The sequence below is a fragment of the Natator depressus genome, chromosome 4 (genome assembly GCF_965152275.1).
Source record: "Natator depressus isolate rNatDep1 chromosome 4, rNatDep2.hap1, whole genome shotgun sequence".
Classification (NCBI taxonomy): domain Eukaryota; kingdom Metazoa; phylum Chordata; order Testudines; family Cheloniidae; genus Natator; species Natator depressus.
In genome coordinates this window covers 6,202,431-6,221,396 of record NC_134237.1, presented here as the reverse complement: position 1 = coordinate 6,221,396, position 18,966 = coordinate 6,202,431, and the positions used below count along the sequence as shown (strand labels likewise).

Sequence of the window (18,966 nt, the reverse complement as noted above, 5' to 3'; positions counted from 1 at the left end):
GCATTCATTAAAACAAACAGAAACACTGCAGGCTTCCTGAAAAGCTTCCTGGAGATTTGTTTATACAAGTCCAAGTCACTAATATTCACTTGCTATGCTTATTTTTTAAAATAAATAAAACATTCTGGTATGGGCCAAACTCAGGCAAACCGGTTTCAGTGTGGGCATGTCGGGTGTCCACCAGGGCAGAAACTGGATCATGCATCCAGATTTTCATAAAAGCTCAGGACTAGATTTTCAGGTGCTCAGCATCCACACTTGGAGACGGATTTTTCACAAGAGTTCCCCTCCCATTTAGGCACTTACACAAGGGTCAGACTTTTCAAAAGGGCTCAGCACCCAGCAGCACCCTCTGTACCACTTATGACCACATTTTCAGAAGAACTCCGCTTCCAGCCTGCTAAGCTTTTGTGAAGAGCTGGCTCTGATTGTGGGTGTGGAATGCTTTAAAAAACACTGGCCACAGCGAAGAAGAGAGAAGTTCAGTAAAACAGCCATCTGACTTGTGAAGATTTTTCCCATCATCTCACTACGCTCACACCAACTGCAAAGCTGGCCTTCCTCACTGGCAGTGAAAGGCTTCTCATTGAACAGCTGTGATAAATGAAGGCAGGGGTAAGCTCCTTTTTATGGACACCAAGCCAGCCAGTTAGCTATAAATCCCTCTTGGTAGTTGTTCTCTACTTGCTTTACCTGTAAAGGGTTAAAAAGTCTCCCCGCATAAGTGAAAGGAAGGGATTGGGCACCTGACCAAAAGGGCCAAGGGGAAGGCTAGAACTTTTTAAAATTGGGAAAAAAACTTCCTTTTGTCTGTCTGGTTGTTCTCCCGGAGAGCAGAGGCAGGGCTGGAACTACGCTGTAAAAAGTTTTGGGCCAGGTATGAAAATCACCAGATCATACCTAGAAACCACTCATCTGAAACCCCAGGTATGTAAGTAGATCAGGAAATGTCTAGGAAAACGCAATGAGGTTTCTCTCTTTTATTTCTTTATGGCTTGTGGACTCCTCTGTGCTAACCCCAGGTGCTTTTGTTTTGCTTGTAACCTTTGAGCTGGACCTCAAGAAGCTATCTTGATGCTTAATCCTTGTAATTGTTGTTTTTTAAATCTAGCAAAAAGCCTAAGTTCCAAATGTATTTTCTTTCTTTTTGTTTTTAATAAAATTGACCTATTTTTAAGAACAGGATTGGATTTTTGTGTCCTAAGAGGTTTGTGCATATATTGTTTAATTAGCTGGTGGCAACAGCTGATTTCCTTTGTTTTCTTTCTCAGCTCTTCCCAGGAGGGAGGGTGAAAGGGCTTGAGGGTACCCCACAGGAAGGAATTCCCAAGTGCGCCTTCCTGGGTTCTCAAAGGGGTTTTTGCACTTGGGTGGTGGCAGCATCTACCCATCCAAGGTCAGAGAAAAGCTGTAACCTTGGGAGTTTAATACAAGCCCAGAGTGGCCAGTATTGATTTTCAGAGTCCTTGCAGGACCCCACCTTCTGCACTCAAAGTGCCAGAGTGGGGAATCAGCCTTGACATGGTGGCAGAGCAGTGGGATCATTCGGAACCAGAAACACAGACCTCAGGATTTTAAAAGGACACATTTTTTTCCTTTTGGAAGCCTGAAAAGCCAGGGAGGGGTTTTTTTCTTTTCTTTTCTGCCTGAGGGAGAACAAGCATGCAAAGGGTTCAGCCTGCAAAGCCAGCGAGTCCAACAAGCAGTTTATTTCTTTTTCTAGCTTCATGGCAACGAAATAGCTAGGCTAGAGCTGTTCATGAGGTTGCGGTCGGGCACTGAAACCCTAGAGAAACCAGTCTTCCCAAAGCAGCACGTCAAGGAGAAAACAGACCCAGATCAAGCCCAGACATCCAGCTCCATGACAGAAATCCAGGGACGGGGTGGGAGATCAGAGACTTCCCAGAAGGGAAGGGTCAGCCCTCCCCCACCCGAGATCCAGGTGCCAGGATGGAGAGATGCCCTTAACCCAGGCCAAGTTCTAACGGCGGAAGAAAGGAATTTCTTCCTAGAGATGAAGCGCTTGGAGGTGGAAGCGGAGGTAAAGCGCTTGGAAATGGAGCTGAAGCGCTTAGAGCTGGAAAAGAGTAAGCTGGATCAATCAAGTAGCCCTAAGTCCTTCTCCAGGTACTGCTCCCCATTCCAAGAAATTCCCCATATACAAGGTAGGCGATGATACAGAGGCCTTCTTAGGCAGTCAGTAAGCTATGGCCATAACTAACTAAAGGGAGGCTGGAGGAAAGATAAAGAAAGGGCCTCAGAAAGAAACAAGAGAATAGCCTAAAGAATAAAGAGCACTCTCTGCCAAGGGGGCGGCTATTGTGGTGCAGCTCAATCACGGAAAATGAAAAAACGTGGGAAACATGGTTATGATCTGGCTGCCAACAATAAAGCCTGTGGGATTCTCACCAGCATCCCTCCCACAGGGCAATAAATATGGAGTGGGGGTAGAGGAGACACCAGAGAGTGACGGGGGAGTGAATCTCTCAGCATCTTGTGACCAAAAGTGAATATGTCTAGGGTCATCATCTGCTGTGGGGCAACGGGGGCCATTGCTCCTCGACCTTGGTTTGCCTCTCCTCCCATACTCTGCAGGTCTATAAGCTCCATTATGTCTTCCACTTTTAAAGAAACAGATTAAGGTTCAAAGAAGAGACCAAGGATCTGACTGGAGGTCTAAACTGGATGGCTGCCTGGAGAAATCTTCACAGAAAGAGGGTGAGCCCACAGAATATCCCCTCTATTCAACTTACCTATCATTCCTTTGTAAAACCGGGACTCATAAGTAAGTTTGACTTGTGTATTAATATGTTTTGACACAATTTCAGTTCAACTTTAACAATCCCCCTGAGCCACCCATCCCCCCACAGCCTTCACCCAAAGGAACATTCTGCAGAACAGTATCTCAGCAATGTAGGTTACTGCCTTTGTCTGTCTAGCTTTAATGCCAGGAATATATTTTATGCTTAAAATAATTCCAAGTATAGAGAAAAATCTGCTTCTATAAAGCTTTATAAATCGCTTTAGTATGTGGATTCGGTGAGTTTAATTCAGTTCATTCATTGTATTTTAGTGCCTGGTGGAATTTTAGTCCAAACGCTACAGTTCAGTTATTGCTATACACATGAATTCTGTAAAACTTCCTTTGAAGCCAGGACACCAGAGTCCCACTTATCTTTGAACTTCTTTACTATCGTCAGAAACAATCAAACCATTTTTGTAATGTAGGTTATAATCCTTAGTTTATGAGATCACAACCTGGGGATCCAGAAAGGGTTTGATGTCACAAATTAGTGATTAACATGTAATGCTCAGAACGAAGGAACTGTCTGAGTGAATGAAAGAGGCTTCTTAAAAATGAAAGACTAACAGCTATCTCTCGAGGACAGGAACTAAAACTCAAAAGAGTAAACAGAGTTTCCCTTATCTTTACACATGAGCCCTCAGTCCAGACAGTTAACAAGTTCAGGACCATGCATAAAGAATAAGACAAAGCCACAGTTGTTGGAACGCTACGTCTGAACCAACAGACCAGTGCACTTATTTCTAGCAGTTCTAGGTCTCAGCTATAGAGAAAACTGCCTCAGCTACCTCTGGAATTAATTTGCATATTAACATATATAAACAATCACATAAAAATAACTGCAACATAGTCCCACTTGTTTTACTAACGGTAGATGTAAAAATAATTATTACAGGTGCTTCATATATGAAACTAACTGAAAACCATATTTTCTAATTAATGGGGGGTGTGGAAGGAGAAATAACTTTAAAAGTGAATGATGATCTAGGACCTTATTTTTATTAAATGATTTGCAGTGCCATTACTATGTTTCTATATAGAGCGGTGGCTCGAGGTAATTACCTTCTAATGTATGGTGACACTAATGTGCTAGTAAACTACTGGAGTTTACACTCTATTCAGTAAAGTGAAGGGTTGGAAAACTTCATTGCATACATCAATAATATAGGTAAACGTCACCAGTGATAAAATAAAAACAATTAAAAAAGATAGTTACAAATAAATCTGTCAGCTGAAAGTAGCAATTGAATATAATCACAGCAGCAACCGCATTCAAAACGTACAATTTATTTTTGCTTACATATGCAAAATCAGAAGGATTTTATTTTTGTTGTCCAGCTTTCTTTACTTGCAGTGTGATAAAAGTTAAAACTGCAACCATGCTCTTAATGCTCTAAATGCAATAGCAACCTGTACCCAGTGGTTAATTAAGTGCTGAGGTAACATGGAGGTGAAATTAAGGCAGCCAAAACAGTAGCAGGAGGTAAAGCAGCAGAGGCCAAAGAGAATAACAGTGTCAAAGAAACGTGGTGTGGTGGGAGCAGGAGGAAGAGGAGGAGGAGAGAGGGAAGTGATAGTGATAATACCCAACCTTTTTTATCAGTAAGTTACAGCAGGTCTCTGGCCTGTGTTACACAGAAGGTCAGACTAGATGATCACAGTGGTCCCTTCTGGCCTTAAAACTTACGATTCTAGGAATCATCTCAAAGCCTAAGATGCTGACAGAACAAGGAATAATGGTCTCAAGTTGCAGTGGGGGAGATTTAGGTTGGATATTAGGAAAAACTTTTTCACTAGGAGGGTGGTGAAACACTGGAATGCGCTACCTAGGGAGGTGGTGGAATCTCCTCCTTAGAAGTTTTTAAGGTCAGGCTTGACAAAGCCCTGGCTGGGATGATTTAATTGGGGATTGGTCCTGCTTTGAGCAGGGGGTTGGACTAGATGACCTCCTGAGGTCTATTCTATGATTCTATGCTGCTAGCCTATATTGTGTGGCTGCTGAAGAGGACCACTTCTGGTATGGACCCAGCAAACGTTACTGTAATTGGCCTATGTTCTGTTCCACAACTAAATTTCCTTCGGTGATTAAAGGATTTTATATTTTGTACCAGTTTTGGTTTATAATGTGATTAAAATAAAAGCAAAATTAAAATTACAGGATGTTTTAAAGGCAGAGCAAGTTTATCGTGTGAGATTACACCCAGGTGGCCTATAGCAGAGGAGGTAAACTTGCACCCCATTTTGTACTTTGAGCCTTGCATTAACAGTGATTCAAATGATTACAACTACTGTGGTCTTGGGAATGTGTTGCTGGGTAGTGAACTTAAAAAAAAGAAAGCACAGAAGGACAGGAATATGATGCAAATGAAATGTATGCTAATATAGAAAAGAAAAACATAAGCAGTGCAATGTAGGCCTGGCTTGACATGAATAACTGGAGATGGGTGAGGCCTCGTTTCTTGGGAGGCAGGATGAGAGAGGTCAATGGATCAGCAGGCTGGGAACAGAATGTCTGCACTAGTTAAGAGAAGGGGGGACCCCCAGTGAACCATTGCCAATGGACAAGATAACAGTGGATAAGATAAGCCTGGAATGTAAGATTAGATAAAAGTAAGTCGTACATGGACAGTGCATGGGGTGAGCATGCTGCACAGGGATTGGTTCCTACTAAGTGCCCAAGCCAACCCCAAAGCATGTGACGCAGTGTATAGTAAATACAATGTGATGTGTAAATGTATAAAAAGGAAGAGGCTTGCTGTGTAACTTTGGATGTGTGGTATACCCTGTATCCGCCCCCCTACGCTTGAATCTGATCAACTCACCATAACTTAGCTCTCTGCCAAATAAAGGAACTTGAGTCTTGAGACTGGAGCCAAACCAAGTTCTTGGGCAACAGAGTGGAAGAGGTTTGGGGGAACCCCAACAATGGTGACTGAGGGCAGAACCACAGCCTCTTCTTCAGCGGCGAAGAGCCTCACTCCCCATCTGCCTAGCTTCCTACAGTGAGCACATCACCTGGGTTTCTGAGCCCCCTCCCCATAACAGAATGATACAGAGGAGCCTCACAGACCCCTTTGGACCCCTGCCCTGGACAGCACAACACGAGGTGCAATCATCCCCACTGAATCCCACCAGCGTTAATCACCTATGCAATCAGAGTTACCGGGCAGTTCTATGAGAAGTGCCACACAAGTAAATAATGTACCATGGATCTTTGTGCAAGTATTACTTGAAAATCTTTTTACTGGGGCTCAGTGGAGGCCATGCTAGGGAGGCACGATTATAGCAGTGTGTTGGGTGTGCGCCATTTCCTGCTATTGCCAGTCTCTCAGCTGATCTGACTCTCGTCAGCATGTGGATGTGTCATTCTGGACCTAGACTAGGGGATGAGTTATGCCCTCCTGAAAGCAAATTGCAGACGACTATTATAGGCCCAGTGCTGTTGCATCAGTGGCTAAGCCCATGACAGCACCATCTTTGGCTGCTGCTGACCTAGTCCCTCTTGATCTTCTGCAGCAAGCTATGGCGATGATTTAAGTGCAGCTATTGTATATAAGTTCTGAATCACCACAGCTGACATCAGAGAAAGCAAAGAGAGGCTGGGTGTTTCAGTTGCCCAACCTGAGACATCATCTGCCTTGCTGGAGTCCTCTGTTAAAACAGGGCACATGGTTGACAAAAAGATTTTGAGAGATCTTAAAGGTTACAACCACCGTTTGGAGGCAGTGGAGAAACAGCTGAAGATCGAGACTATAAAGACAGTCTGGACTAAAGACAAACTCCGATGGGGAAGTGACAGAGACTGAACCAGGGGTTTAAAGCCATATGACAGGTTTCAGAGCAGTAGCCGTGTTCGTCTGTATCCGCAAAAAGAAAGGGAGTACTTGTGGCACCTTAGAGACTAACCAGTTTATTTGAGCATAAGCTTTCGTGAGCTACAGCTCACTTCATCGGATGCATGTAGTGGAAAATACAGTGGGGAGATTTTATATACGCAGAGAACATGAAACAATGGGTGTTACCATACACACTGTAACAAGAGTGGTCAGGGAAGGTGAGCTATTACCAGCAGGAGAGCGGGGGAGGGGGAGGCCGGGTGAAACCTTTTTTAGTGATAATCAAGGTGGGCCATTTCCAGCAGTTGACAAGAACGTGTGAGGAACAGTGGCGGGGCGGGCGAATAACATGGGGAAATAGGTTTACTTTGTGTAATGACACATCCACTCCCAGTCTTTATTCAAGCCTAAGTTTGTACATTGGCCAAACTGGACAGTCTCTACATAAAAGAACAAATGGACACAAATCAGACGTCAAGAATTATAACATTCAAGAACCAGTCGGAGAACACTTCAATCTCTTTGGTCACTCGATTACAGACCTAAAAGTGGCAATTCTTCAACAAAAAAACTTCAAAAACAGACTCCAACGAGAGACTGCTGAATTGGAATTAATTTGCAAACTGGATACAATTAACTTAGGCTTGAATAAAGACTGGGAGTGGATGTGTCATTAGACAAAGTAAACCTATTTCCCCATGTTATTCCCCCCACCACTGTTCCTCACACGTTCTTGTCAACTGCTAGAAATAGCCCACCTTGAATATCACTACAAAAGGTTTCACACACACACACACACACACACACACACCCCACTCTCCTGCTGGTAATAGCTCACCTTACCCGATCACTCTTGTTACAGTGTGTATGGTAACACCCATTGTTTCATGTTCTCTGTGTATATAAAATCTCCCCACTGTATTTTCCACTACATGCATCCAATGAAGTGAGCTGTAGCTCACGAAAGCTTAAGCTCAAATAAATTTGTTAGTCTCTAAGGTGCCACAAGTACTCCTTTTCTTAAAGCCTTATGGGATTTTTGATAATCAGCCCACCTGTTTTGGAAGCAGTCCACTTTCTTCCATGAGAAAGATCAGCTTTGGTGAGAGATGTAGAACAGGTCACTGACCATCATGTCCTACCTGTTGGGAATGGAACTGCGTTCTCCAAGCAGGAAAAACGAAGAAACTGCTTACATATATAGTCAGACTCAATCAGTTGTTTGTGATCTTTACTGCTGCACTGCATAAGCATGCACTCACATTCACAGTGAAAGACAGCAGAAGCCTTACATTTCGAGGGTGAAATCCTGGCCCCATTGATATGAATGGCAAAATTCTCATGGACTTCAATGGGGCAGCACTGCACATAGAGTATGCTTGAATTTAGGCTGCAAAGTTCAGGGGTAACTTTTAGGGACAAGGATATGTTTCAGGGCCCATGCACATGCTGAGACTTTCTCAATCTTCAAAAACTGGGGGCAATGGATGGGTAAGGCAAAAGAAGCCTTTCAAGGTCAGATTCTGATATACTTACTCACACCAAGTAGCACTGATGGGACTACTCACAGAGTAGAATACTAATCTGCTGGGGTAAAGGTATCCAAACCTGCCCTATGACTTTACTGAGCTCCCACAGACACTGATGACAATAGGGCACCTCATGGGCCCAGCAGTCCACCCGTGCTGCGTTAGTTGCAGGATCAGAGCCTTAGAGTGTGAGCTTTTGGGGGCAGGGACTGATTTGCCCCCATGTTTTTGAAGCATTGAAAACACTGTTTAGCACCAACAAATAAGAACAATCTGACAGGGGAAGAAGAAAGTCCCGACGTGATAGTAATCAACGAGCTGAGTCAGCGCAGAGACACAGCAACCGCCTGCCATTTGTGTCTTTCTGCTGAACCATCCCTTTGAATATCTAGCACGCCCCTCTGTGCTAATGGAGTGCACTGGCTGAGGCAATTTAGGAACAGGTCCTACCCACATGGTCACATGTTAGTGTACTCAACCTTGCACTTGCGTGTTGCATTTTAAACATGGTGCACTCAGAGAAACACACGTCTGCATGTGAAATTACACATGTTGTATAGTTATGTGACAGGAATTCCCATACTGGATCAGATCCGAGGTCCTGGTGCCATGCCTTGTCTCAAGCACTCATCAGTACAAATTACTTCTGAGGAAGCTGCAAATTATACTGCAGTAGGTAGTTATGGAATAAGCTGCCTATAAGGAAATTCATCTCCATAAATTTCTTAACTACTCAAATGTATTTAAAGGGATTCCTAAACAATTTTCTAGGTGGCGATTAGTTTCTTAGTTTCTTCTTTCGTCTATAGATCATCATCGCTCGCTCCCTGATCAAATGTTACTCTCCACCCCAAAATGTAGCACCCTACTTTTAAAGTAAATATTCCTATGCATTCCCCTGGCTCAGCAAGAGATTTCTCCATATCCATCTTTGGTTTTAACTTACAGATCTTACTACGATGCAGCCAAATACAGTTGACTTGGTATCTTAGAGCTCTCATATCTGAACACATACAGACTGAGCCCAAACAAGCACAGAAAAAATCTAAGAACTCTGCAAACCATCTGAGTACATCTTTTAGGGGCAAATCTGCTTTCCCAAGCCAAGGCCAAAAACGTACTCTACTTTGCAGGAGTTGATGAGATGGGAGGAGAATTCTGCAAATCAAGCTGTGAAATGGAGTCACTCTATATCATTGGTGCAGCCTCACCACCCTTGAGTAGCTGCAGATCCATCAGATCCCCCTGATCCTTTACCACCTCTGCTCGCACCAGAGTGCAGAAAGAGTCCCCACCAAAACTGGCTATGCAGTGGAATCAGGGAGGGAGGTAGCGTTGTGCGAGGATTAAGGGTGACAGTTCTCCAGCACAAATGCATATTGTACTGTATGGGAGAACTACACGGCCCTGGGATAACACAGTAATCTCAAATCTACACAAGAAATGGAGAGCATGAGCCAAATCTATGGTTGGTGTAACTCTATTTAAGTCAATGGAATTAATTTGCCCCAGTGAGTGCCACTGGATGGCACACCGTAACTCTCTTCATGGAGGTTCTTCTGCATAAACAAATAAAATACATTCATACCTATGGCTATCTGACCATATACATAGACACAGATTGTGTCACGGACTCACCCTTTGAAGGCGGTCTCTCCGGGTCTGAATCAAGATGAATTGGTGGAGCAATGTAGGAAACCTGCCCATGGTGTGCCTGCCCTGTGGACAAATCAAGGGTTTCAGTGTCTACTGTTTCATTCAGATCTGTAAGGATTTTAGTTCAACACGTACATCACACCACACGCTTAAAACATGACCAAAAACAGGCTCAAACACATTCTACTTTATCAGGTATTTTTCTCGCACATAGAAATCAATGATGAAGATTAACCTTATGGAGGACATTTGACCTCTTAGTATGTATATCAAAAACAATTTGCTTCCTCCAAACAGATATTATTGTATGTTTAAATTTAGCCATATCTCCCATTGCCACTCATAGTGAAGGCTCCACATGCTTGATCATCACCACGTTTCTCCTGGGATCCAATATGACCTGTTATAGAGAAGGCTAGTTGCAGTTTCATAGTGAATTTTGCATTGCATTCACTTATGGGGCCTCATATCCTGTTTCGTTTGCAGATTCTGTATTTCAAACTTGAGGGGGGGAAAGAACATTCATTCTGTTAACCTGACTCGAAATGGAAAATGAGCAGTTCCAGGTTATAGCAATCTTTGCACTTCATGCCTACAAGAGCTGTTACTGAAAGTATGGTGTAAATCACCACAAATAGTTGTTTGACATTTGGTCTGCAGTAGATGTAAAGTTTGGTGTGCAGAATTACAGTCACTTTCACGTGAATGAAAGCTGTTTAATCGTCAACCTTACAATGCAGTTCTTTAGTTGTTAAAGACTTCATTCTTCTCCAAAGGATCACTAGGTAACTGCTTATATTGAGAAACTTTTATTTATAATAAAAACATGCTATAATTCATCTATTTACTATAACAATTTTCTGGGTTGTTAATCTCTTTTTCTAAACAAGGAAAGTTAATGATACATAGATTATGATAACAGCTAGAATAACCTTCCTGTTTCAAGTAATATTCATGCTGTAATAAAAACAGTTGATTCCTCTTATGAGGCACATTCCAAATAATTAATATGGCTCCCTGTTGACAGTTGCTGTTGTTGCTCCAAGCAGTTTTCAAGCTAGCCTCATAGACAGTGGAGAATTGGTACAGTCTTCAGGGTTCTTCACAATGGCATCCAAGAATACGGAGAGTGCACCATGCTGGTGTATGCAATATACTGAAAACATCTCGTCAGAGGTGTAAAACATTAAATGGAAAAAAAGAGTGCCTGCATGAATGGGATATATTTACTGCTATGCACTGAGACTGACTCAGATAATTTGCGTTATTAGCCACTGCAATAATTGTATATTATTCAGCTTTAAAATCTGTTGGCAAGTCATAAACTCCACATTTGCTTTTAAGTGCTTTATCATGGGAAATGTGCTTCATGCAAATATATGTTTGATAACACATTAAGAGGCCTTTCACTTCTCATTTGCATGTTCATATCCCATTCAATGTCAACAGTGAACAGAAGTCACCATCTGATAACTGTTCAGTCATGCAATAGACATTAATTCATTGGTCTCCCTCCAGTTTGGTGTAGATCCACTGCAGGATCAAAGCCTTAATGACTTAGAGGTATGGCTCTCACTTATGGTGCCAGAGGTCATGGACCCAAACCCCAGGGAAGCACTGGAAAAGGAAGTAAAAATTATAAGAACTTTTAAAAGATCCAATGGCTGGAATTTGAGACACATTCAGAGTGGTAAAAAGGCCCAATTTTTTAACTGTGAGGGTAATTACTGGAACAATTTATCAAGGATTGTGGTTTTTCCATCACTAGCGATTTTTAAATCAAGAGTGGATATTTTTCTACAAGATATGCTCTAGTTGAGGGATATGCTAGATATGCTCTAGTTATTTCAGGGAAGTCATTTGGCTTGTGTTATGTACAACAGACTCGACAATCACAATGTTTCCTTCTGGCCCTATCGAAGTAAATGGGAGTTTGGGAATTGATTTCATTATAACCAGGATTTCACCCTATGATCCTATGCTAGATTTGAAGGGTAATATACTGGCCCAGTTGAAGTCAGGGGGAAAACTTCCATCACTTTAAAGCGGGCCAGGATTCCACTCTGAATGTTAATATCTTGTAATCTATTTTATTCCCTTCATCTTCCATATACCAGTCCAGATCCTCTTCTGATGTGAATTGATGTTGCTTCATGGAGCTAAACAGAGTCATGCTGATTTATACCAGTGGAAGATCTGACCCAATCTTTTTTGTAAATGAGTAAAACAGTCCTCTCTCTCTCTCTGTACATATGGTTAAAAGTTAATTCATCAGCTGTTCTAAACTGTTTTCTCCTTTCAGATCTATGAGGTCTCTGTCAGAAAAAGCTGTCATTTTCTACTCCTGATGTCTTCAATCATGCCATCTTTTTGTTAGTTCAGTCCTCATACAGTGTGGCCAAATTTTGCAATTTTATTGCAAATACTGTAACCCTGGCAGTATTTGGTGTTTACTTCAAGCAAGTCTCTACTACCTTCATGTGGCACACTCCCGTCCCCATCAGTAGCAAAAAACAAAACAAAAGTAGATAAAATATGCAATTGGAGCTCAAGTTCTCATGGTCAAAAGAGAAAGAGAAATACAGCTGAAAAGAATCATCCTCCAATGTGCTCCCTTTTATGGCCAGCATCAGAAATCCTAGCACTGGGGTCGGCTCTCAAGCTGCTGCCCTCAATAGCATTGGCATCTCAGTGGCCAAGAGGGGTATCCTTCTCTAGTTGATTGTAGAACATGAAGCACATGTCATCTTGCTTCAGGAAACACACTCTAACGCTGCCACCTAACTATCAATTCCTGGCTTTGCTGCTGTGTCTCCCCTCCAGCACAGGATGGCACCCTACATTATGGAGTCATTCCATCACTCTAGTCTCACCATCAGGTCCAAATCATGACATTGAACAGCAGTCTATAAAAGTGATGGACCCAACTCTTTTTATCAACATCTACAATCCTCCACCTGCCATCTGGCCCACTCCTGTCATCACTTTCTCAGGACCTTCAGTCTACTGTGGCAATTTTAATTCACACCATTCCTACTGGAGATTCCTTGATGATGTGTGGCTGGAATAAGGCTAGAGGACTGGGCATTGATAGTCGACTATGACCTAAGCAACCACCCACTTTCCATAGCAAAAGTTGAATGGACTCAGATTTTTCTCTGATGTTGCCTTTTCTACCACTGGACAACATTCTCAGGTTGTCATGAATGTAAAATGCTGGATAAGTTTCCCCAAACCCAGCATCAGCCATCCCTGATCACAACGGACCCAAATCCTGAGGAAGTACTGGAAGAGGAAGTAAAAATTATAAAAGCATTAAAAAGATCCAATAGCTGGAATCTGATGCTAAACAAATTCATCCTGATGCAAATTTCAACTACAAATAGCCTCCAGCAATGTTGGTGGAATTTCTGAAATCAAGGTGGGATCTGATCCAGTCTCATTTGGAGTCTCTTGTGGGTAAAGACTCAAAATCAGATATTCAGAACACCGTCAGTGCCATCTGCCAAGCTTTTTGTGACAAAGTTGTGGACACGTCAAAGAAATCTATTTCTTGAGGACTTCATCAACAATAAATTCATGGATGGTCATGTGATACAACCAGACTATATGAGGAATTTAAATATACCAAGAATGACCAGGAGGTTTTTGATAAAAATAGAGACCTTTTTCACCTTCTACATCAAACCAGACAAGAGAGATGGGGGCTGGGGGAGGGGGTATTTACAAATTGAATTTCACATATTTCAGACACCAAAGCCTGGCAAACTATTAAGAGAATGGATGGAGATTCCAGTCTAGGCAAGAGGGAACATGCAGTCACGGCAAACGCCATTGCATCCCATCTGATGGCCCATGGCAGAGTCCTAGTTGAGACAGTTTTCATCCACACAGTTAAAATGGTGGCTGTTGAGAATGTGGACATAAACCGGATAGCTCCTTTTACTGATCAAGAGCCTGACCTGGCTATACATCAACTGCAGCCTAACAATGCTCCTGGTCTAGAAAACATGCACAACATTGTTTCTCACTTTCAGCCAATCACCAAAAGCTGGTTTCTTCGGTTTCTGAATCATGGCACCCAGGAATGCAGCATGGCAAAAGCCATGGAAACTACTGACAGCTCCAAACAGTGTTACCTATAAACCGATAGATAGCCAAATCCTGACGTGGATTAATGAGGGAGTCAATCCCCAGCTGCCTTAAGATCAGACTGGATTCAGGAGGGGACGGTGCACCCAAGATCAGGTACTTTGTCTGACTCAAGAGATAGAAAACACATCTGAGACAGGGAAGAAAGTTGGTGCTGTCCTCATCGCTCTGACAACAGCCTACAACACCATGTGGCATGTTGGGCGGAGTGCCAAGTTGATGCAAGTCATTCTTGTAGGCTGATGGTACGGTTCATCCACGAAATGATTTGCGATTGAAACGTCATCCTGTGAGTCATGGAAAAATTCAGTCACCTTTTATGACTCCACAATGGGCTTCCATAAGTGTCAGTTTCGCCCCCTTTTGTTCAATTTATACACATACAACCTTCTAAAAATGCAGGTCAAAGAGTATTGCTATGCTGACATCAGTATTGCTGACACTGGAAACAACTTCCATAGGAGTGAAGAGAACCTCAGCCATGACACGGCTACTTTGACCACTTCCAGCAATGGAGACTAATTCTCAGTGTGACAACTGCTTTCTACCTAATCAATTGTCTTGCCAATTAAACCATCTTGATCCATATCCAAAGATAGCTACTGCTATTCCATCCAGGTGGCACATACTTGGGAGTAAAACTTAACGATAGCTTGGCTTACCAGCCTCACCTGGAACACCTGAAAATTAAGATCTCTTGCTGGGAAAATTATAGGAACCTTGATAGGAAAATGATTGGCAAACTCCTGGGGAGCAGTCCTCCTGCCGTCTGTATTGGCCCAGGTGTTTATGTCAGCTGAACACTGCTCTGTTGTCGGGAAGCACAGCCGCCACACTGAGCTTGTGATCACAGAGCTGAATTTGGCCACTCATATTATTAGTGGCTGCTTGAATTATACACTAACCTCCAGACAGTGTGTTCTACCACTCTCAGCTCCACCAGACGTCTGACAAGATGCCATTATTGTAGTCTGCCTGGCTGTGACAAGGTGAGACCAACCTACCACATTTCTGGTTGGCAGATGCCCCATTCTCAGACAGGAAACAACATGCAGAGCCAACTCAAAGGTCTGCTCACGTTCAGGGGTGGAATCCCACTCCTGCAGACCGGGGACTAGCCTGCCTTAGCCCCACAGCACCACCGACAGGACTTTTAATGGCCTCGTTGGCGGTGCTGAACAGAGCCACCAGGGTCCCTTTTTGACTGGATGTTCTGGTTGAAAACTGGACACCTGGTCACCCTAACCCCCTCCCGCACCCAAACACCCTCCCAGAGCCTGCAACCCCTTCTGCACCCCAACTCCCTGCCCCAGCCCTGAGCCCCCTCCCACACCCAAACTCTCTCCCGGAGCCCACAACCCTCACCCCTTCCCGCACTCCAACCCCTGCCCCAACCTGGAGGGAGTGGGGATGGAGTGAGTGGGGGGTGGGGCTTCAGAGAAGGGGTGGGGCATGGGTGGGGCCTTGGGAAAGGGGGAGGGGAAGGATGTTTGGGTTTGTGTGATTAGACATTGGCAGCCCTAGTGGGAACCATGGCTGTGTGAGGCAAACACTGCTTGAGAAGTAAGGCAGACATTTTCCAAAGTATTTTGAGAATTCAAAAAACAGATGAACCTCTTTAAACAAATGACCCAATTTCTCATTAAAAAAACAAAAAAAAAACCCCAAAAGTAAAGTCTCTGCTACTGATGGAATACCAGAGGTCACGATGTCTCTTTTGCTGATGAAAAGTTGGACATGCCTAGAATTATAACAGCTTGCATTGCCCTCTTCAAATCCCATTCTGTCTATAACCATCTGGTGTTTCTGAAGCTGGTTCTCAGGTAAAAATGTAAGCAGCAATCAAATGTAATCATCAGAGGAAACGAATGATAAAGTTGCCAATTTTGTATCTAATCTCTTCATTCGGGTTTCTTTTTCCCTCTCCCTCCCCCTTCATCTCATTTGTCATTGTTCTCCTCCGCCACATTAGCAATGTCTGAGGGAGCATCAAAGCAGCTGCATGCTTCACTTACTCAGGAAATGAAGTCAGTGATTGCAGATCAAAGGTCACTGATGGGCTTCTCCCCACTGACAGCAACAGGAACACGGGGAGAGATTAAAATGAAGGAGGCACACCACCCAACCTTCTTTTGTTTAAGGGTAGCGGTAAAAGTGATGGTCATTGATAGAAGCTGGGAGAATGTAACTCATTAAGCCTAATTGGACTTTATGATGTCAATGAATACTGAGAGTGAATGAGAGGAAGGCTTGAGAGCCAGGATGAATTACAGGCGGGCAGGTGCACAAATGGAGTGTGTGTGTGTGCACGCGTGCTACAGAATACAGGATGTGCCGTTTGTTTTCAGGTCTGACACGTGAAAAATAAGCTCAGTGGCTGTGCAGTGAATTTTAGAGACAACACTGTACAAAAACATCAGACGGGCCGAAAGACATCCATTTTGTCAAGTGCCACAACAGGCCACCTCCAGACTCTGCTCCGTTGGCTGGTTCATAAAGTACAAAACACTATTGACAATTTTAGGGACCAGCAGAAACTGCAGATACAACAAACATTAATTTATCTAATCTATCTAGTTAAACACAATCTACCTAAAAAAATAATACGAACAGTGTGACAATGCTTATCTCCCACTGTTAGTGTAGCCAACTCCCATGATTCTATCACAGGGCTTGAAATATTTGGCATCCTTTTGGAAAGCCTTGGCTTCTGGAGTCATGTGATTATGAGGGAAACTCAGAAATTAAAAAAAAAAAAAAAGATTTTAGCCTGCATGGTTGTAGAGACAAGATGGAAAACAAAGTCTTAAGGATAAAACAACAAAAACAAAACAAAACAGGAGGCAAATAAAGAAAAAAAAATTTTTTTTCGAAAAGCTCATGATTCTTAAAGCCAACCTCTTGGTTTTAGAGGGCCTGGCTCATGATTTTTGAATGGTTGGGGTTGACATTATGGTTAGTGTAGCTGAAAGAGAGTGGAGCAAAAAAAATAAAAATATACAGTTCTCTATTTTTGTCCCCTTCGTTCACTCTGGGCACGTGGCATCATTCCATGTACTAGCAGTTTCACTGTTATTCCTGAATGGGCAACTTCTCCCCATCTTGTGTGTGTGACTCTTTCAGAGAGCAACATAAAAAATGTGATTGAAAAAACACACAAAGGGCAGGGAATTTAGGAGCAGGTGTAGTTATTAGAGACTACTTTTAACTGTTAAACAAAGAAAACAAAAATTAAATTTCAAGTTGATAGTGTCCCTTTAAATATTTCAAATGGTGGGAATTCCCTTTGGAGACTGCTTCCCAATCTATCAGTTGTCAGTCAGGAAGACTGTCTGCTCTGTCACTCTTCTCTGAACTCCCTCTAGTTTCTAGAGAAGAGATGGCCAGAACTAAGCTATTTCAGGTGTGTTTTCCTTATGAAATTTTCATCTGTTTAGCTAAGGTATTTATCTATCCCTCATTACCGTAGTATCTAAGCTCCACCAGTCATTAATGGATTCTATCCTCACAACACCCATGGCAGGTAGGGAAGCATTATTTCCAACTTCAGATAACACAGCAGATTAATTAACATGGGCAAGGTCACGCAGGAAGCTTGTGGTAGAACCAGAAACTGAACACGGGCTTTCAGCCCAAGTCCAGTGTTCTATCCACCGGACTGGAGAAATTTTATTTCTTATTCTGCTACATGTTGCCTCTATGTATTAGGTGAGCATTGCACCTCACTTTGATGACATTATATCAGACAGCAAACGCTTGTTCAGTTGTATCTAGGTCTATTTTTGGCATCATATTTCACCTTCCCACTGGTCACCTATGATATTTGTCTCACTTTCTGAGGTATGCTAGCTTGCATTTCTGAAAGTGGAATTTTATTTAATTTAATGCTCATATTCCTAACCACTCTTTTGTATTACTTCACTCCCCACTGACGTTTCTAACACCTCCCAATTTAGCATCATTTGTGAATTTAATTTAGACTGTTTGCCACCTCTCCCAGATCATTAATAAGAAGTTAAATAGCACTGAATCTAACACTGGTCCCTGCGGCTTTGTTTTCAGCCCATGTGACTAGTTTTCAATCCATGTGACATGCTCCTGGACAAGCCAATTTGAATCAATTGTGAGAAAGATTTCCTGAGACACTATATTAAATGCCAGGTTTCAGAGTAGCAGCCATGTTAGTCTGTATCCGCAAAAAGAAAAGGAGTACTTGTGGCACCTTAGAGACTAACCAATTTATTGTTCGTTGCATGCGATGAAGTGAGCTGTAGCTCACGAAAGCTTATGCTCAAATAAATTTGTTAGTCTCTAAGGTGCCACAAGTCCTCCTTTTCTTTTATATTAAATGCTTTACTAAAATCTACTATTGCACTATATTTACCGTGTCTGCTTCATCTTCTAATTTAATCCTTCCACTTCTAAAAGCAATCCAGTTTGTCTGGCATAGTTTGTTCTTTATAAACAAATGTAGGTCTTTGGTCATGGTTTTGTAATTCTTTAGATAATAACCAATTTTGATGTTAATATTTGATCTGTTATTTAACCAGCGATTTAATTTTGCTTTGCGGGATGGTAATTGCCAGGATCGTTAGTTTTTCTCTGAAAGTTAGCACCATGTTTCTTTTTTTTACCAGTGATCTGGAAATCACCCAGTTCTTCATGACTTTTCAAGAAAAGGATTATTATCAATGGGCTGTAAATTTGTTAACAAATACGCCTAATGCACCATAGGATAAATTTCATCCAGGTCCGTTCATCTGTCTAGGTTCAGATTCTTCCAAGTACTCCGTGACTGGCTTTTCATCAATGACTATTTTTAAAACACTTCTTTCACTTCCCTATTGGCCAAACCTCTTTTCTTTCGCTTTCTTTTTACAGATACACTTTATAAAGCAGTTAATTAAGTCATGTTTAGAGTCTGCATTGATTTTGTCCACCTCCTCATTTATTAATGCAATTGTTACCAAGTTTATCTTTTTCTTCAGAA

At 42.4% G+C, this 18,966-nt stretch overlaps 1 protein-coding gene across 35 annotated transcripts in view; it reads right to left on the bottom strand.

Annotated features, from left to right (window-relative positions):
• Window positions 1-18,966, bottom strand: part of ADGRL3 (adhesion G protein-coupled receptor L3) — an 804,652-nt gene that overhangs the window by 239,826 nt on the left and 545,860 nt on the right. For 34 of the 35 annotated variants that reach the window (XM_074950298.1, XM_074950299.1, XM_074950303.1 and 31 more), the window contains one exon: window positions 9,807-9,887. The exons of the other annotated variant lie outside the window; for it this stretch is intronic. In XM_074950298.1, the coding sequence (XP_074806399.1) occupies window positions 9,807-9,887 (81 nt within the window). The remainder of the gene's footprint in view (window positions 1-9,806; window positions 9,888-18,966) is intronic. 35 annotated transcript variants of the gene reach the window in all.